General features: G+C 42.4%; 2 protein-coding genes across 2 annotated transcripts; one reads left to right on the top strand and one right to left on the bottom strand.

Moving 5' to 3' along the window:
• The first annotated feature begins 479 nt into the window (after positions 1–479).
• LOC137434555 (uncharacterized) lies at positions 480–9,369 on the top strand. Its single transcript, XM_068127697.2, has 5 exons — positions 480–638; positions 840–1,256; positions 3,173–3,289; positions 7,530–7,622; positions 8,244–9,369. The coding sequence occupies exons 2-5, from the start codon at positions 905–907 to the stop codon at positions 8,795–8,797; spliced, it is 1,116 nt and encodes a 371-aa protein (XP_067983798.2). The 5' UTR covers positions 480–638; positions 840–904; the 3' UTR covers positions 8,798–9,369.
• A 9,032-nt stretch (positions 9,370–18,401) lies between these two features.
• Positions 18,402–21,029, bottom strand: LOC137434550 (uncharacterized). Its single transcript, XM_078785641.1, has 3 exons — positions 19,955–21,029; positions 19,578–19,801; positions 18,402–19,414 (listed from the first exon to the last, which is right to left on the bottom strand). The coding sequence occupies exons 1-3, from the start codon at positions 21,020–21,022 to the stop codon at positions 18,880–18,882; spliced, it is 1,827 nt and encodes a 608-aa protein (XP_078641767.1). The 5' UTR covers positions 21,023–21,029; the 3' UTR covers positions 18,402–18,879.
• Positions 21,030–21,092: the final 63 nt, after the last annotated feature.

The following is a 21,092-nucleotide window of genomic DNA, read 5'->3' on the forward strand; positions in this document are numbered from 1 at the left end:
ATTTTATATGACTTACTTAAAACCATTTTATATGACTTACTTAAAACCATTTTATGACTTACTTAAAACCATTTTATATGACTTACTTGAAACCATTTTATATGACTTACTTAAAACCATTTTATGACTTACTTGAAACCATTTTATATGACTTACTTAAAACCATTTTATATGACTTACTTAAAACCATTTTATATGACTTACTTAAAACCATTTTATGACTTACTTGAAACCATTTTATATGACTTCCTTAAAACCATTTTATATGACTACATTCGTGACAAAAAGCAAGTTGAAATGAAAAGGTAAGAGGGAGAAATTACACATGCAGCTCAGATGATGACAAATTAATGACCGAATGTGACGAATACCAAGAGGAAAAGGTGGCACTGATATGCGCGATCGATCGATGCCTGCGCTATCTACCGATGACTGCCTGAACGATGGATCCATTGATAGCGCAGCGCGATCACATTCACACGTTCAGTTCGTGTTTTGGGGGAACCAATATGGCCGCCAGCACACTTCCGGTGGCGTCAAGGTAGATTGGCGATTTAACATTGAATCTCCTATCCGGTTAGTACAGAGATCGGTGGCTGTGACGCGTTCGACGCACCTGCTGAAGCTAAAATCCACAGGTTATTAGTTACAATCGAAACCAAACTCGATGTGTGACTCCATTTTCGAATTTCTCTATACCCCATTATTTATTTATTTTGTATGTGTATCAGCTGTTACACCTGTCATTTTCAATACATGTGTTGTCGTTTACGTTTTGGTTGAAAACGGCGCGATTTGTTGTTGTTGTTGTTGTTGTTTTATTTCTTTCCTTACTTCAGGGAGACCGTAAGTGAGTCGGCAGGTTCGAAGGATTGTTAAAGTACAAATCTGACGGGCGCCAGGTATGGCGAGCGTGCCTGAAGGTGTGTTCCAGGCCTGGTTAAGGTCGCAGGGTCTGAGTCCGCGCGTCGCCCGCGCTGTGGTTCTACAGTTGGGGATCGAGAGCTATGAGGAGCTCGCTGCGTGCGCCGAACCTCCGAGCATGCGATGCGAGCTCTTCTCCGCGGCCAGAGAGCGTCTTCCGTTCGGATGCTATGCGGCGCTGCGCCGTCTCGTACACATGAGTTTTCCTGGGGACGCCGGCCCAGGCTCCGGCTCGGATACCCTGGTGGAAACGCTGATGGCCTTGCTGCACGGCGTGGCCCAAGAGCTCGGGGTGTGCGCCCGCAGGCTGGACACCATGGTGCAGAGTGGAGGTCCGAGAAAAGCGCGGATTTTCCTTTGCTTTCACACGGGGATGAGTATTCGTGAGGTTGTGGTGGTGGTGGTGGTGGTTGTAGTAGTGGTGGTGGTGGTGCTGGAGGTTGTGGTTCTGGTGGTGGAGGTGGTTGTGCTGGTGGTGGTGGTGGTGGTGGAGGTGGTTGTGCTGGTGCTGGTGGTGGAGGTGGTTGTGCTGGTGGTGCTGGTGGTGGAGGTGGTTTTGCTGGTGGTGGAGGTGGTTTTGCTGGTGGTGGAGGTGGTTTTGCAGGTGGTGGTGGTGCTGGTGGTGGACGTTGTGGTGGAGGTTGCGGTGCTGGTGGTGGAGGTTGCGGTGCTGGTGGTGGAGGTTGCGGTGCTGGTGGTGGAGGTTGCGGTGCTGGTGGTGGAGGTTGCGATGCTGGTGGTGGAGGTTGCGATGCTGTTGGTGGAGGTTGCGATGCTGTTGGTGGAGGTTGCGATGCTGTTGGTGGAGGTTGCGATGCTGGTGGTGGAGGTTGCGATGCTGGTGGTGGAGGTTGCGATGCTGGTGGTGGAGGTTGCGATGCTGGTGGTGGAGGTTGCGATGCTGGTGGTGGAGGTTGCGATGCTGGTGGTGGAGGTTGCGATGCTGGTGGTGGAGGTTGCGATGCTGGTGGTGGAGGTTGCGATGCTGGTGGTGGAGGTTGCGGTTCTGGTGGTGGAGGTGGTTGTGGTGGAGGTGGTTGTGCTGGTGGTGGAGGTGGTTGTGCTGGTGGTGGAGGTGGTTGTGCTGGTGCTGGTGGTGGAGGTGGTTGTGCTGGTGGTGGAGGTCGCGATGCTGGTGGTGGAGGTCGCGATGCTGGTGGTGGAGGTAGCGATGCTGGTGGTGGAGGTCGCGATGCTGGTGGTGGAGGTCGCGATGCTGGTGGTGGAGGTCGCGATGCTGGTGGTGGAGGTCGCGATGCTGGTGGTGGAGGTCGCGATGCTGGTGGTGGAGGTCGCGATGCTGGTGGTGGAGGTCGCGATGCTGGTGGTGGAGGTCGCGATGCTGGTGGTGGAGGTCGCGATGCTGGTGGTGGAGGTCGTGATGCTGGTGGTGGAGGTCGCGATGCTGGTGGTGGAGGTCGCGATGCTGGTGGTGGAGGTTGCGATGCTGGTGGTGGAGGTTGCGATGCTGGACGTTGTGATGTTGGTCGGGAGGTTGTGGTGGAGGTTGCGATGATAGACGTTGTGATGTTGGTCGGGAGGTTGTGGTGCTGGGAGTGGAGGTTGTGGTGCTGAATGGGAGGTTGCGATGCTGGACGTTGTGATGCTGAGAGGGGTATAAGAGGGGTAAAGGAGGGTTTGGATGGGGAAACTCTGCATCAAGTTTCACATTTTTCTTTGGTTTCTTTGGTTAATTAATGGAAAACTAACGTCAAATTAAAAAAAAAAAACTGGATTTCTATTTCGTTTGTGACTTTGTATCGTCACATTAAGGCTGACAGGTACGCACACTCACCTCCACACTGTTGAGCCTAGTTTTGAATCCCGACACAGGTGTAATCTCATGTTTCACAATCGGAGTGATTCATCAATGTGTGCATCATCTCTCGGATGGGCGTTAAACTGGGCATACCATCTTCCGGCATTCGGTGGTGTACTTGAAAGATCCCACGGTATCTTTTGTGTAGAGTAGGTGAGCTATCACCAGCACCATGCACAAATTCCAAATTCCTGCCCTAACTACTGCTGGGAGGGCAATGCCAAATCTAGTATAACCCAGTATCACCTTTGACAAAAAACTGCTTTGGCACTCCGATGTTCTATGGTGCATCAGACTAATCATGAATGAAAAAATGCACAAAGTTTCCCACCATTTACAAAGCACAAAATATCTTTACTTTGGAAGTAAAAGTTGATTTTTATGTAAAATGGAAATTCTATCTGAAAACATTCCTTTTGTTTTTTCCAGATATGCCCAGACCATCGCAGTTGATGAAATCTCCCCATGGAATGTTGGAAACATCACTTGACGATAATGTTCCAATGCATGGACATCAAATGGAAGACGACCTTTCTCAACAAACAGGTTGGAGAGCAAATACACGGATCTCACAATTCGATCCTCGGTATATTGTTTTGATATGAACGTCCGGTGTGTACCCCGTTTTAGAATAGGTACACCGTATCCCTGCATGTCGTAAGAGGCGACTAAAAGGGTTTGTGTCAGGAAAGGCATCCGGCCATAAAAGATTGCCTCAAAAAGGGAACCATGACAATCACAATTACATATGGGCAGGGTACAGCCTGAAGTACCCATGGGGGACCTCACCCCCTCGTTAAAAATCAAGTTGGGGAACCCGATCGAAGCAAGGGTGGAAATCACTCCATTTATGACGACGAAACATCTGATGCCCGAAGTGGAGATCGGTTTCTGAGGTTTGGGACATGGAATGTAGGGACAATGATGGGGAGATCAGGAGAAGTGGTGGAAGTATTGGTCAGAAGAAGAGTGGACATATGTTGTGTGCAAGAGACGAGATGGAAGGGAAGTGGTGTGAGAATGGTGAAGGGTAGGCAGGGACAGAAATACAAGTTTGTGTGGCAAGGGTGCCTGGAGGGCGTGAATGGTGTTGGTGTCCTGTTTTCTGAGGAGTTTGTAGACAGTGTGGTGAGTGTGACTAGAGTGAGTGAAAGGTTGATGATGGTGAAAATGATGATTGAAAGCTCTTGGTCAACGTCATCTCGGGATATGCTCCGCAGGTCGGTCGGAGCGATGAAGAGAAGGACAAGTTCTGGTGTGCAACAGAGAAGCTGATGGAAAACATGAAAGATGAGGAAGTTGTTGTGGTAGGAGGAGAAATAAATGGACATGTGGGAAGGAGTATGGACGGTTTTGAGGGAGTTCATGGGGGTTACGGATATGGTGTGAGAAATGGAGAAGGTGGAAGGATTTTGGAGTTTGCTGATGGAGCTGGTCTGTTGATTTGTAATACTCGGTTCCCGAAAGAGGATAATAAGTTTGTTATATACATGTCGACTCAGGTGGGTCGACGACAACCGTTGACTACCTGATGGTGCATAGGCAAGATAGGGGGTAACTCCGGGACACAAAGGTGATCCCGAGGGAGGAGGCTGTTTCACAGCACCACTTGGTTGTCTGCGACATAAGGGTGAAAGGTGCGAGGAGAGCTCAGCGGGTGAAGTACCAACCGAGAATGAAGGTGTGGAGGTTGAAAGAGGTGACAGTGAGGGAGGCATTAAAAGAGAGGCTGAGTCGGGTAGAGGATGATGTGGTTGAGCTTGAAGGTGGTTGGATGTCAATGAAAGATAGTCTGTTGAGAGCCGTTGGTGAGGTATGTGGATGGACAAAAGGACCACCGAGGCACTCGGAAACATGGTGGTGGGATGATGAAGTTGGAAAGAGGATTGACGAGAAGCGGAAGAAGTTCAAGGAGTGGCAGACGGCAAAGGGTAAGGAGGCAGAAAAGGCAGAGCATGAAAGTTATAAGGCAGCCAAGAAGGCTGCAAAGAAATAGGTAGAAAAGGCGCAGGAGGCATGCAGGGAAACGCTTGGATTCGGAAGAGGGTCAGAGAGTGGTATTCAGGATTGCAAAGCAGATAGCGAAAGAGAGGTGTGATGTGATGGGGGTGAGTTGCTTGAAGGATGAAGTGCGACAAATAGTTGTGGACGCAGATGGAATTAAAGGAAGATGGAAGAGATATATGGAAATGCAGAGAATGAATGGGATGGCAACATGGAGAGTGACCCAGTTTTAGGACCGGCAGAGAAGATAACTGAGAAGGAAGTTGAGGAAGCGATAAAAGCAATGAAGAGTAGAAAAGCGGGAGGGCCGACGGGAGTTGTGGGAGATATGTTGAAGGCAGCAGGAAGTTGGGGTGTGAAGAGAATGACAGAGATCTGTAATCTGGTGGTGAAAGAAGGCCGCATTCCAGTGGATTGGGAACCGAGTACCCTCGTCCCTCTATACAAGGGGAAAGGTGACCCTCTGGACTGTGGCTCGTATCGAGCGATAAAGTTATTGGAGCATGGAATAAAGGTATTGGAAAGGGTGCTGGAGAGGAGGATAAGGAAGAAGGTGAAGATCGACGAAATGCAGTTTGGATTTATGCCAGGAAGAGGAACGACAGACGCGCTCTTTATTGTGAGGCAGTTGCAGGAGAAGTACATGGAGAAGAGGAAGAAGTTGTTTCTTGGGTTTGTTGATCTGGAGAAAGCATTCAATAGGGTTCCACGTGAAGTCGTGGCATGGGCATTGAGGAAGTTAGAAGTGGAGGAATGGTTGATCAGATTAGTGATGGCAATGTACGAGAGCGTGCACATCTGTAAGGACGAAGGACGGGAACAGTGGTGAGTTTGAGGTGAAGGTGGGAGTGCATCAGGGTCGGTACTTAGTCCACTACTATTTGTAGCTGTGATGGAGGTGCTGACCCGGAATGTAAAGGAGGGTTTACCGTGGGAGTTGTTGAATGCAGATGATCTGGTGTTGATTGCAGAAAGTATGGATGGACTGAAAGAGAAGATGAACAAGTGGAAGGAATGTTTGGAGACAAAATGTCTGAAGGTGAATATCGGAAAAAAACGAAGGTGGTGGTAAGTGGTAAAGCATGTGGTGAGGTGGAAAGAACTGCGAAGTGGCCCTGTGCTGTGTGCAGGAAGGGTGTCGGAGTGAACTCCATTCAATGTACAATGTGCGCTGAGTGGGTTCATCAAAAATGTAGTGGTCTGAGAGGGTCATTAACCAGTGTGGCAGCTACATTCAAGTGTAAGGTGTGCACAGAGGGAGCTGCAGATGGAGGAAATGTTGAGTTGGATCTTGGAGACAGCATGAAGCTGGAAGGTGTGAAAACTTTTTGCTACCTAGGAGACATGCTGAATGGAGAAGGTGGATCAGACTCGGCGACGGTTGCTCGAGTGAGATGTGCATGGAAGAAGTTTTGGGAACTGAGTGGAGTGCTGACGAGGAGGGGAGTGTCGTTGAAGCTGAAGGGAAATGTGTATGCTGCATGTGTGAGAAGTGTTATGATTTATGGGAGCGAGACATGGGTAATGAACGTAGAGCAGCAACGAAGGCTGGAAAGGGTGGAAATGTGAATGGTTCGGTGGATGTGCGGAATATCGTTGAGAGAGAGGAAGACAAATGATGAATTGCGAAAGATGATGGGAATAGAGCCTGTGATGGATGCTGTGAAGAGAAACAGGTTGAGATGGTTTGGTCATGTGTTGAAGGATGAAAGTGACTGGTTGAGAAGAGTGATGGAAATTGATGTCGAAGGAAGTAGAGGACGGGGAAGACCGAGAAAGACTTGGCTAAAGATGGTCGAAGAAGAAATGCGGGCAAGGAGGTTAACAAGGGGAGATGCAGAAAATGGGGCAAAATGGAGAAGATTGTCATGGGGACCGCAAGGCTAACCCCCGCTCTAGCAGGGAAAATGGCCTTAAAATGCCTTGTTGTTGTTGTTGTTGTTGTTGTTGTTGTTGTTTGGACTTCACGGATCGCATTGTTCGAGCCTCGGGTATATTGTTTGGATGTGAACTTCACGGAACGCACGGTTCGAGCCTCGGGTATATTGTTTGGATATGAACATTTTGCTACCTCGGAGACATGCTGAATGGAGAAGGTGGATCAGACTCGGCAACGGTTGCTCGAGTGAGATGTGCATGGAAGAAGTTTCGGGAATTGAGTGGCGTGCTGATGATGAGGGGAGTGTCGTTGAAGCTGAAGGGAAAGGTGTATGCTGCATGTGTGAGAAGTGTTATGATTTATGGGAGCGAGACATGGGTAATGAACGTAGAGCAGCAACGAAGGTTGGAAAGGGTGGAAATGCGAATGGTTCGACGGATGTGCGGAGTATCGTTGAGAGAGAGGAAGACAAATGATGAATTGTGAAAGATGATGGGAATAGAGCCTGTGATTGATGCTGTGAAGAGGAACAGGTTGAGATGGTTTGGTCATGTGTTGAGGAAGGATGAAAGTGACTGGTTGAGAAGAGTGATGGAAATGAATGTAGAAGGAAGTAGAAGACTGGGAAGACCGAGAAAGACTTGGCTAAAGATGGTGGAAGAAGAAATGCGGGCAAGGGGGTTAACAAGGAGAGATGCAGAAAATAGGGCAAAATGGAGAAGATTGTCATGGGGACCGCAAGGCTAACCCCCGCTCTAGCAGGGAAAATGGCCTTTAAAATGCATGTTGTTGTTGTTGTATGAACGCCACGGATCACATGATTTGAGCTTCGGGTATATTGTTGGGATATTAACTTCAGTTTGTAAAGTGATCATTTATTGCCTCTGTATTGTGTCTCCTTAGTTTGCAGTCAGTCTTCAGTGAAAGATTCTGGAATCCAATGTGCCGTCCAACCTGAAATAGAAGTCAAAGTTGAATATGAACATTCACTTGAAGGTAAATATAATGTACCACGGAACTATGCTGAGGTGGTAAAAACAAAGAACACCTGTGGGTGTACTAGTCCACCTGTGGAACATCGTAATATAACATGCATCCAGCCTCTGTTTTTACCACCTTTTCAGGTCGAGCTCCCTCATCCCTCCAACCTCTCCCCAGCAACTTGATGATGCACACGCTCTTCCAATAACTCTTTCCTGCCTAAACTCCCAAAATCCAGGCTTTCCATCCACTTCCACTCTTTTCTCGTGATTGTGGAACTGTCTGCCTGAGGCTGTTTATCCGCAATTGCTATCTGCAATCTTCTCCTACATCATCAACCCTAACTCAACCCTCTTACTTTGAGGTTGCTGTGTTTCTCCTCCCTCACCTCCCCCCCCCCCCCACCCCCACCCCCTTCCTCTCTCTCTTCCTGTTCATTATTTTATGTCCGGGTATTTCTCCACTGTTAGTTTGTTACTTTCTATTTTTTTAAACGGTCACCATAACTTTAATGTTGCTGCAAAATATTGCAATTGGTCTCAAACCAGAAATTGGGGGGAGATCTTCTGAAGAGGATTTTCATAATTATTTTGCTTGTTTGTCTGTGGGTTGACATTTTCTTTTCCCTGTTGACAGGCAAAAGATGTGAAGATGGTCATTATAACCATCACCATTTGGAGCAGCCCATCATTGGAAGTCATCAAATGGAGGATAACCCATACAATGCAGCCAACGCACTCGGAGATGAGCAAGAGATGGAGACGTGTGGTGTGAAAAAAGGCAGCCGCTCGCTCGGTTGTGAGAACGTGCACAGATGTGAAGACTGTGGCAAAGTCTTCACAAAGAAAAGCAACCTGAACTGTCATAGGCGAACACACACCGGAGAAAAACCTTTTAAATGTCAGGATTGTGGGAAAGGGTTCACTGTGCTGTGTAATTTGGTAAGTCATCGACGTACACATACTGGGGAGAAACCCTACTCCTGCAAAGAATGTGGAAGGACCTTTGGTTACATATCGACCATGATTCGGCACTATCGCACACATACTGGAGAGAAGCCGTACGTCTGCCATGCTTGTGGCCGGAGATTTGCTCGCCCAGCCCATCTGCAGAAACACAGCTGTTCTCTCTTACAGGAATCGGAAAATGCAATGTTCAAGCTGGTCGGGAGTGCCGTCTGTGGGCAGTAGAGCAGGACGCTAAGTGTATGGCCAATTCATGCTGTTCAGGTTTATCTAAAGATTGTGGCTCCTGAGAAAGACCAATTTAGTTATGACATGTCCATATGCAGACTTCACTTAGAAGTTATTGAAAACATAACATAATACATTGCAACAAATATGATGGAGTTATGTTGAGGCTCTCATTTAGCTGTGATTTGATGTTACAGGCTTCAAACCTGGAGTTGTGCTTTTCTCACCAGACAGGTTTAGTGAATTGAAAGCCGAACTTCCTGATGAGCAATGGTGAAGTTATTTTCTTGGCATGCCACAGATCGCCTGCCATCCAATAGGACAAAGTGCAAAAATCATCTGTTCACAAAACTTTCCATGTACTGATTTTTTTTTTCTTTTTTGGGTTTCTGTAATAGGATCAACAACAATATTTATAACAAGGAGTAAGAAGATTGAGAACTTGGCAGGAGCATGTACTTGTATTTGTGGTTTATGGATGAGTAAATAGTACAGAAAGGTAATGTGTGAAGGTACGTGCCATCTGATTAATTTATATATTGATAAATAAAGGTTATCAAGTTATCCAAGATCAATCTGAGTCCAAGTTAAATGAGAAGTTCTCCTCTAAATATGGTTTCTGGGTAATGATTCGCCGATTGGGAAGACAATTAAACTAGAACGGCACTCTTCGTCACGACATCGACTGATATGCCTCCGCCCACGTTATTACATCATTATTCATACTGTACCAAGTTTGATTTACATCCATTCAGCTGTTCTCAATTATCACATTTTTACCGGACATGACCTCTGACCTCACCAAAATCACCTCACTCCTCACCTTTGATGCCAAAATATAATCGGTTCATCTTGCATCATATATACTTATACAAAGTTTGTTCAAAATCCCATCACTGGTTCACAAGTTTGTGCAGCAACATATTTTTTACTTAACATGACCTTTGATCTTGACCCCAAAATCTAATCAGTTGATGTTTACATCATTATACATAATTGTACCAAGTTTGATTTAAATCCCTTCAGCCGTTTTCAAGTTATCACATTTTACATGACCTCTGACCTTTGATCTGTTGATGCCAAAATCCAATAAGTTAATCTTTGCATCATATATACTTGTACCAGGTTTGTTCAAAAGCCCATCATTGGTTCATGACTTTGGCACAGCAACATAATTTTTCCTTACCATGACCTTTGACCTCTTGACCCCAAAATCTCATCTTCGCATATTTGCATCACAGACCATACAACATCTGCATTGTCCATTGCTAGAGGAACCCTGCACTGTTGCAGATCTTGCCAAATTCAACAAGGCACAAAAATGTGTCCAGTTTTGGCTGGGCCATGTATAGACTGTCCGTGGACACTTTAAGAAGAAGAAGATCTTTGCATTAAAACATACTTGTAGCAAGTTTGACTTAGATCCTTTCAGCAGTTCTCAAGTTATAAACCTATTACAGACTTTGACCTTTGACCTCTTGGCCCTAAAATCAAATTAGTTCATCTTTCCATCCTAATGAATTAACGCCAGGGGGGTTGACTCAGCCTGTCATCCTTCCGAGGTCGGCAAATTGAGTACCAGCATGCTGGGATGAATGATCACGGTGTGTACCCCGATTTAGAATAGGTACACGGTATCCCTGTGCATCGTAAGAGCGTGACCAAGGGTTGGCGTCAGGAAGGGCATCCGGCCATAAAAAAAACATTGCCTCAAAAAGGGAACCATGATTGTCATGGGGCCCGCAAGGCTAACCCCCGCTCTAGCGGGGAAAAATGGCCTTAAAACGATCATTCATTTCATTCATTTTCCATCCTAATACATACTTGGACCAACTTTGGTCAGAATCCCATCACTGGTTCACAAGTTATCGCGGTAACAGGATTTTTACGTCACATGATCTTTGACCTCATGACCCCAAAATCAAATCAGTTCATCTTTACCTCATTTTACATACCTGCACCAAGTTTGACTAACATCCCTTGAGCTGTTCTCAAGTTATCGCCTCAAGAGATGGCCATCAGCCCACTTGGGGCTATTTTTATTGCATAGATTGACAACTTGCCAAAAATTGGACAAACATTTCAATGTATTTTACATTTTATTTGGTGAGGGGAGCAAATGATTGATGTGCAAATTGTTTTAAACATATACTGTCTTTATGACAGATTTTTAGATAAATGACAAACCCACAAAGAGACGGGCTATATTTGTTTGCCATGGTGATATATTTGTTTGCCATTTGCGGAGAGTTAATCACATGAATTGTATAATATGCTCATATTATGGTGTGGAAATGGTGAGTAGCACAAGTCGATCGGAACACCTGAAGAACACCGACTGCCTGCCATGTGTTAGTGTGACAAAATTCCATGTTCCAGGGGATCTTCCTGATTTTTAAATGTGAGAATGCTTTCCAAGATTAATGTAATGACTGCTAAATACAATACATATCACAATACGGCTTATGGATGTATCAGGATTGTTAGATTTGATTTGTGAAACTTCAATTCGGCTACTTTTGAAGCACCAGTGTTAACATCGTTCCTGTGGACAGTCCAAAGTTTTTAGGTGTTTATGCCTCATTTGCATGACAGTTGTAACACACACTTGTAATACGTTTTGAGAAGCTTCAGCGTGGGCGACGATGCGAATCTGTCTCATCATGGTGTTGAAACACCTTCAATTACAAAGTTATGTATCAATCGATGCTGAGGACGTGACATCCCCTTTCAAATGTATTTTTTTAAATCATCAGTGGAGTAAAAACATCCCTTGAGTTTTATACCTCAACATCAGCGTTTATCAACATAAACCTGAACATCTAATATATAATGCTCTTTCTAACCACCAAGTGACTGATATTAATGTTCGGTACCTTCCAGATGTCATAGAAAGCTGAAATTCGGTGTGCCGACAGACATCAAAGCTGTTGCACCGGAAAGCGTTCATCAGTGAAAATTTCCATTAAAAAAACAAAAAACGAACGCATTCTTTAAAAAAAACAGCCTCAATCGATATCTAGCATTTGAAAATTGTAATTTCTATAAATGTAAACTGTAACAAAAACATCAATCTATATCTTGCATTTGAAAATTGTAATTTCTAACTGTAAACTGTAATAAAAACATCAATCTATATCTTGCATTTGAAAATTGTAATTTCTAACTGTAAACTGTAATAAAAACATCAATCTATATCTTGCATTTGAAAATTGTAATTTCTAGAAATGTAAACTAATAAAAACATCAATCGATATCTAGCATTTGAAAATTGTAATTTCTATAACTATAAACTGTGAAATAAAAATCTCAATGAAAATTTACGTAAAACCATAAAAATACATCCAAAAAAAATAAAAATACCTAAATCGATTTCTAGAATTTGAAAGTTTTAATTTCTATAACCGTAAACTGAAATAAAAACCTCAATCGATATCTTGCATTTGAAAATTGACATTTATATAACTGCAAACTGTGAAATAAAAACCTCAATCGATATCTAGCATTTGAAAACTGTAATTTATATAAATGAATGAATTATCGTTTTAAGGCCGTTTTCCCCGCGAGAGCAGGGGTTAGCCTTGCGGGCCCCATGACAATCGTGGTTCCCTGTTTGAGGCAATATTTTTATGGCCGGATGCCCTTCCTGGCGCCAACCCTTAGTCGCCTCTTACGATGCACAGGGATACGGTGTACCTATTCTAAACCGGGGTACACACCGGGATCATTCATCCCAGCAAGCTGGTACTCAATTTGCTGACCTCGGAAGGATGACAGGCTGAGTCAACCCCCTGGTGTTAATTTAGCAATCGACCAGGATTCGAACCCAGGATCCTAGGATCCAGCAGCCTAACCACTAAGCCAACACCAGGACTAATTTATATAACTTTAATTAACTTTAATTTAATAATAACTTTGTAATTTATATAACTAAACTGTGAAATAAAAACCTCAATCGATATCTTGCATTTGAAAATTGTAATTTATATAGCTATAAACTGAAAAAAGAAAAACCCCAATCGATATCTAGCATTTGAAAACTGTAGTTTATATAACTAAACGGTGAAATAAAACCTCAATTGATATCTTGCGTTTGAAAATTGTAATTTATATAGCTACTAGCCGAAAGCACCCGGCTTTGCCAGGGTTCTTTTTGAATGAATTTACTACTATAATTCAGCTTTTACTCGTGGCCGTAGAAGATTGACTACTATAATTCAGCTTAGCTTTTAATTGTGAAAGGGCCGAGGCGGCCTCGACCGGCCTCGCCACCTCGCCTATAACCTTCCCGGGGCCCGTCCCGACATTTTTAGTCCCGACATTTTTAGTCCCGACATTTTTTAGTCCCAACGTTTTTAGATCCTGTCCCGACATTTTTAGTCTGCCGCACTTAAACCAGCAAATAAATGAATTAGAAACGGAAGAAATCCTCCACTCGTTTCCCTTGTTGAATATTTATTTCGCATAAGTTTTGTCATTTTCATTTTAAATGAGCCAGTATCATTTAGTGTTTTCACCTGTTCTCTTGTGAGCAAAACATCATTTCTTACTGCTCCTTTTCTTTGAATTGTATTAACATTAATAATACAAGGCTTTTGATTTTGAATACAAGATGTTAATTTATTAAGATTGATTTGATTAATATATACCCCAGTTGGTTCTTTCCGACTCATTTATTTATTAGAAAAATCTATGTGATATTAATCATAACACCATTATCTGTATTAACCTGTAATTCTGTTTCTTCCAAAAGCAAACAATATGTGTTAACTTCTTCACTCTCCCCTCTTTCAATGTATAGAAAAGTATCCACTCTATTAGATTTTAAAGTTTCCTTTTGAGAACTCAGGTCAATTGCATCGATTGTATAAAGTTTTTTTAAACGCAACCATATCCAAAATGGGATCTTTATTACCATTGCTTTCACACACCTTTTGGTAAGATGTGTATGCTTCGGCATAATCATTTTTTTCCCAATCAATTTCCAATCTATCTCGTGGGTAAAATGTACCATCCAGAGGAAATCCGAAGTTGTTTTACCTTAGAATTATCACTCAGCGCATTATTCTTATCAGTTCCATTATCTCCATATGGTTCTTAAAAATGAGCCATAGGTATCGTGGCTTACCTTCCAGAACACCCAAATTCCATGTGTAAGTAGTTTGGTTCACTTTAATGTGTTGGCATCTTCTTTAAAGGTATGATACTGTTACATTTGTGAGGGGGTAGGCAATGAAATACCTTAGGCCAGGTAGGATTGTATCGGTAGTGTGCTCCGACTGTCGTGAAGAAGAAGAAACCGGTAATAAGTATGGATCCGTTAGACCGGAAGTCGTATATTTGTCCCCATGGGGAGGGGTGGGGTTATGTTAATTAGGGGCTAAGGGTAAATCGCCTGTATGTTTTTTTTCCCCTTTGTTCGTTATAACACACACCACACCCGCCAGGCACTCCACACCTAAAATAAACACTAAATAAAAGTAACGGGAAACAGGACATTGAGCACCAGCAATGACACCACCAACTGGGTCATCACAAAGGCGGGCAAGTGGCCATGAGGCCATGCCCCGAGGAACGATTGGTCATGACGGCCATAATAGAGCGAGGAGATGGACTGGCTGATTGGAGCATGTGCGGACGTCGTTGGATGACGTAAGAGCCCTGGGAGCAAAAGACTTGGGTCCCGGCATTTTCCTTCTTCTTGCGCTGGGTTCCCATTGCGAACAGTCGCATTTACTCTCTTTAGGTCCCAAGTTGAGAAAGGACATTCACACATTTTCTCTTCTTGGTCCGGCCTATTGAAGACGCTCGTCCAGCTCTTGGCTCTTGGTATCCCAAGTTACTGCAGACGGCCGCGGCTCGTGTACCATTTCCTTTGGACCGGGTGATCGGTGTGAACGGCCGCATTTTCCTTTCCCTGGCTTGTTGGTGCTGACTGTGCGGCGGCTGGGATAACCTATGTCAGGAAAAACCATTTATAAAGTACATTTTAAGATAATCGACCAAGAAAATCGTATGATTTCCTTTAATGGAGAAATTATATCCATCAGAATCACCTACGTGACATTTTCCAAAAAATAAATACGATGGTTATTGTGAGGAAACACGAGTTGGGAAAATATAAAATAATTACAAAAGATGGGGATGGGATGTTCCTTTCACCATACTATAAGGGTGAAGGTATGTTTCTTGGTAGAGGATACTATAAACCTAAGAGACAACGGGGTGTAGGACATTCATTTAGAAATAAAGGAGATGGGATAATTGATACTCTAATGGGTATTGGTTCAACTATTCTTAAACATTAAGACCTAATTGGTTCAACCGCTTCTGCCGTGGGAAATGTAGCAGGTGCTATGAAGAGTATAAAAGATGCTGAAAAGAAGTCTCATAAATTACAAGCAATCAAAGAAATTAAGAAAGGCAAAACTCAACTATCTCCACAAGAACGGCAAAAAATAATTCAAATATTTGGGTCAGGGGTTTCAAAAATTTTAACAACTTTTTTTTTACTAAATAAATACAAGTATGGAAGCAATTGATAGTATCTATGATTTGGATGATATGATTATCATCTCAAACTCTACTAAAAAGGAAGACTATTTTAAGGTAAATGCTATAACAGGAACAGACTGGAATACAAATGGAACAAAAAGTTTTGAAATAAATAATCAACAAACTTACTTGAATCGAGCTGAGTTTCTTGTGTAAATTTAAATTCACTAAGGCTGCGAATAACACTAATGCTACACTCGTAAATTATTTCTTCCAGAAAATATTTGATAATGTTCGGTTGTATATTGGAACACAAGAGGTTGAAGCGATTGATTATTATGTCTCTGCTACATCTGAAATGATGAAATTTACACTATATTAGTTCAGTGATAGAACGGGTAAGGGTTCTACCGAAGGTTTTATTCCTAATATGGCAATGGGAACAAACACAGACCCCGGTTATAGTCAAAGGTAGGGAATGTATAACGATGATACAAAAGCAGACAATAGTTTTACCGTAGCAGTTCCCCTTAAGGGTATATTTGGATTTTGAGATGATGAAAAAGTTTTGTATGGACTTAAAATTAGATTTCAACTGCAAAAGAATGATAAATTAAAATTGATTGCTTTTTGGTGTCACCACTGCACAGAATAAATTTGTTATAAATGAAATGTGTTGGTATATTCGCGAATATACTCCTAATCTTAAAACAGAAGAGATGTTGAATAAGAGACTTAACTCAAAGATACCACGAAATGTATCATACCTTAAAGGAAGATGCCAACACGTTAAACTGAACCAAACTACCTCCATGTGGAATTTGGGTGTTCTGGAAGGTAAGCCACGATGCCCCTGGCTCATTTTTATGAAAGCAGATGGAGATGATGGTGCTGATAAGAATAATGCGTTGAGTGATAATGCTAAGCTAAAACAACTTCAGGTTTCTCTGGATCGAACATTTTACCCACGAGATAGATTGGAAATTGATTGGGATAAAAATGATTATGCGGAAGCCTGCAAGTCTTTCCAAAAGGTGTGTGAAAGCAATGGTAATAAAGAACCTATTTTGGAAATAGGTTGCGTTTTATAAACTTTATACAATCTATGCAATTGACCTGAGTTCTCAAAAGGAAACTATAAAGTCGAATTGAGTGCATACTTCTTTATACATTGAAAGAGGGGAGAGTGAAGAAGTTGATGCTTATTGTTTGCTTTTGGAAGAAACAGAATTACAGATTAATACAGACAATGGTGTTATGATGAATATCACATAGATTTTTCTAATAAATAAATGAGTAGGAAAGAACCAACTGGGGTATATATTAATCAAATCAATCTTAATCTTGTATTCAAAATCAAATCTTAATTTTAAAAAGCTTAATCATTATCTTGTATTCAAAATCAAAAGCCTTGTATTATTAATGTTAATACAATTCAAAGAAAAGGGGCAGTAAGAATTGATGTTTTGCTCACAAGAGAGCAGGTGAAAACACGAAATGATGCTGGTTCACTTAAAATTAAAATGACAAAACGTATACTAAAGAGTGGAGGATTTCTTCCATTTCTAATTCCTTTATTTGCTGGTTTAAGTGCGGCGGGAGCATTGACGGGTTGTATTTCAGCAGCAGTAAAAACTGCTAACGAAAGGAAGGCACAACTAAAAGTTCAAAAAGAGTTGGAAAGACATAACAAGGAGTTGGAGAAACAAATTAGTGGAAGTGGTGTAATTGTAGATTTTGTTGAAAAGGTTGAAAGCCTACCTGATAAAGAGAGATTGTTAGTTGGAGACATGCTTTCTTCTATCGCACAGGCAGGTGTAAAACTAACTAAAAGGGGTGATGGATTGTATCTTTCTCATAAATAAATAGATAAATGGTTTAAATAATTTGGAAAGAATACAACATCAAATATAGAACTTGCTAAATATTGTAAAAAACTAAAAATTGATAATGTGGTTATTTGCATGAGAGATGAATTAACAAAATTGTCTAAAAATACAAAGAATATTATTATGAATTTAGAAGATAATAATGGGAATGGTTCTCATTGGGTTTGTATTTATAATAGTCTTGTCAAATTTTTATTTTGACAGTTATGGTCCTCCGCCACCTCTTGAAGTAATAAAATTCTCACAGAATGTTGTTTATCAAACATTTGAAAGTGCAAGACATTAATTCCAAATGTTGTGGTCAATTATGTTTATATGTATTATTTAAACTCAACAATAATGAAAATTTTGATGGTCATTTTTAATCTAATATAAATGACGTATATTGGAAAAGATGGTTCTATCTTTGGCATATCCCAATAGTTGTATATTGATTTATCAAATTATTATACATAGGCACAGGCTGAATGACAAAAATATAATATAACAAAAAATATTAATATGAAAAATACTTATAAATTAATCAATTATCCAAGCCCCACAGATGCCAATGACTTAGTTAGATTAAATGATTTATCGCAATATATATCTTTAAATAAAATGGCTATATATTCAAAAGATGTAGAAATGTTGAATACATCCCCAGGTCATGCACAATTCACAGTTCCAATTAAAATTAACTTTCATAAAGAAGGACGTATAGTTTTTATGAGAATAGAGCATCGGGGTATGATATGTCTGATATAGGGTATAACTGGTCTTTTTCAATAAACCTACAAGATCTACAAGAATTAAATCAATCACGTAAAGAAGAATATTGTTGCGGCTCCCCGGTTCTGTCGACGTACTAAGAGGGAGGGGGTCGGGGGGGGGTCAAGTCCCCGTTTCCACACAGACCCTGGGTCCATGGGGTCGTCGGCCGTAACGAAACTCGCGTCCGGCGAGTTGCGCAGCAACTTCAAATGTCAATACCCCAACCACAGGTGAAGGGTTATTGGTCACAACCCAAATACCTTCAAGACCACGTGGTTAGAAAGACCGGGAAATGAACCCTCTCACGATTCCACACCTTATTCCAATTGATTGCGCAGAGCGGTTTTGTGCGGTGTGGGTCGCGGGTTTAACTACGCGTGATTGATGGGCCTAATTGACTAGTCAAGTTCGGTTCGGACTATGCTGGGCCAATGGGGGAAAAGATGTACTCGAACAGGTTGAAAGGAAACAAAATGTACACGTTTTATTTACAAAAAGCACACCTTTTATTTACAAAAAGTACAGATAAAGGACGAGAGGCAGGCTCATCAATTCTTACCTTTCTAAATCCCCACATATAGTAAGGGCATTTTATGAGATATTTCACAAATCTGTTAACTAAATTGTTACCAAAAATTTTCTTCACCAATATGTTTGTAAAGGTGTGTAATAACATGTGTTAAAATGTTGAAGTTCAACTCCCGTGGGAAACCCAGAACAAAAGCTGTTGAATTCGGGTACCGAAAAATTATTTTCGAGAATTTTTTTTTTTTTTAATCGGCCCTTAAGTAACTTATGAGGGGTCAAATAAGGGTTTTTCATGATTCTGAGTTGATTGTTAACATTTATATTTTCACTTTTACATTTACACACAAAGTAGCTTTTATTTCACATACATATATAATACTCAAGAGTTATTTCTCATTCACAATGTCAGAAGTTTCAACAGTCATTGTCTATGTATTCTTCAGACTCAACAACATCATGACTGCAGTTTCTGCATGTAATGCCATTACAGACTCCACAGGCCGAGATGCACGTGACCCCATTCTTCTTGCAGCTGCATCGCCGGTTGCTGCAATCTCCATGACAATTACAGCTCGTGAACTGCAATAGCTCCTCAGGAGCCGTGGGGTCCAGTGTTGGAACTGGCTCATACCCATGCACACCTATTGTCCATCCATAGTCACTGGGGTTCAGAGACATGCTCTGTAGAAGGATCCAGTCCCGGGTCTGCAGGTAGGCACGGAGTGAATGTTGTGCAGCTGCACCCTCTGTTGGAGGTAGAGTCTCTGGTTTGATCACTCCTGCCGCTGCCTTCCTTGAGAACATGTTGTACCGAATTTCACCCAATGTAGTATCTCGTCCATGGTAAATGGACTTGAAAATCGCAGTACCAGCCTGAATCACTGTTTCCTTGGTGGCTTCTGTGTCAAGGAAGATGTCGATGTACTCAGCCGCGTCCCCTTCGCAAAACCTAAAAAAAAGCACCAGGTCTATGTCAAGTAAAGTATAATGTAAAACAGAAATAAAATTATTATTATTTTTAACATTTATACTATGATGACAATGATTATAATTATTATTATTAGTAGTATTAGTATTATTTGCCGACGTAATAGTAGTATTATCATTATTACCTGGCAAATAGAGTTGTTTTCCCATGACCAGCGATTGCAGAAACCGTATCACACCCCGTGAAGGCGTGACAGAAGAGCAGGTAGCTCTTCTGTGTTTCGGAGAGAGATTCTTTGATCTTTCGGACGTCATAAGAGCCGTTTGATGTGGTTAAGAAGAGTGGATGGTGGCTGTCTGAGCTATGGTGCACCAGCATTACCAGCACGTCTGCATCTTCTGCCCGCACCTGAAAATATAACAACATGTACAAAGCATAATGAACCGTTCAAGAACAGATTTAACTTTTCAACAGTGTGAATTCTCTTATTTTTAAATTACCCCATCTCCCCCTGGGTTCCATCCAATAGTTATACTAACTGAAGACACAAATGGTACTGACCTCAACAGAGCCATCTGAAGCAGCAGCCAATGCCTCTCTCACAATTGAAGTGTCAGCATCATTGTCACACTGCTCCACAGTGATGTGATGTTTTCGGAAGGTTGAAGAGAGAAGGTGGATGAGCTCACTCTTGTTATGAGTGTTGTCCAGAAACTTTGCTCTTGGGGTCCAGTTGGACATATCCGGTCGAATCTGGAGATTACAGCAGGAATTCTTGGTACGCCGGATGTGGTCGTGATCTTTTGGTGATCTGCTGTAGCCATCAAAGACCACAATGATCTTCTGGGAGCAGCGGCCCAGATACTGCACGTAGCTCAGGTAACTGTTGGCGATCTCCTGCCAGGTCTGACGTTGTTCCCACTTCACCATGTAGACAAGCCATCCGCCATCAATTACGAGGGTGCAGCAGGGTTGGTTAGTCAAGTCAAGTGGATCAGTTAATGCCTTCAGGCTTGTATTTGAAAAGTCTGCCTTGTTTGCCTTGTTCATCTTCTGATCTTTGTTGCTGAACAGGGACAATGGGAAGGGAGTCAGCTCATACTGTAAGCTTGTCTCAACTGTCATATCCCGCTGGGCGAAAATGATCAGTCGGTTGAACAACTTTAGTGAGTCAAGGTGAATCTTTTTCTCGTTGACCAAGGGAAATTTTCTTAGTGATGACAGGGCTTTTATCTTTGACTTGACATCCATGGTCGACGTCACTGACTGTCCATCCAGCTTGATCTGCATCTCCATCCCAACTTCAGCTGCTCTCTCAGCATTGACTGCGTCATCTCCAGTGCTTGTGAATCCTGTTGAGAAAGACACGAGCAACTCCTTGTCTCTATCGTTGTCGAATGGCTTGATCTCCTCAAACCATTTTAGGACAAGTTCAACTGCCTCTGCATCTCGCTTCATCTGTGTCTTGGCAAGGTCTCTGTGGACTGGAACATGTTTACTGACGTCCTCCTCCATCCGCCGGTTGACATCAGACAGGTGACTGAGGGTGAGCACCCAGCATTTGTGGCCAGAAAAACTGTTTCTCATTCTTCCTCTGCTCAGTCCACCTTGTGACTTGGCTGCCTTCATTAATGTCTGCTCAATGCAAATGTCACACCATGTGCCGGACCACTCATGACTTGAGTAACGGACAACGTGG

Source organism: Myxine glutinosa, chromosome 10 (genome assembly GCF_964187855.1).
Source record: "Myxine glutinosa chromosome 10, kmMyxGlut1.1, whole genome shotgun sequence".
Taxonomy (NCBI): Eukaryota; Metazoa; Chordata; class Myxini; order Myxiniformes; family Myxinidae; genus Myxine; species Myxine glutinosa.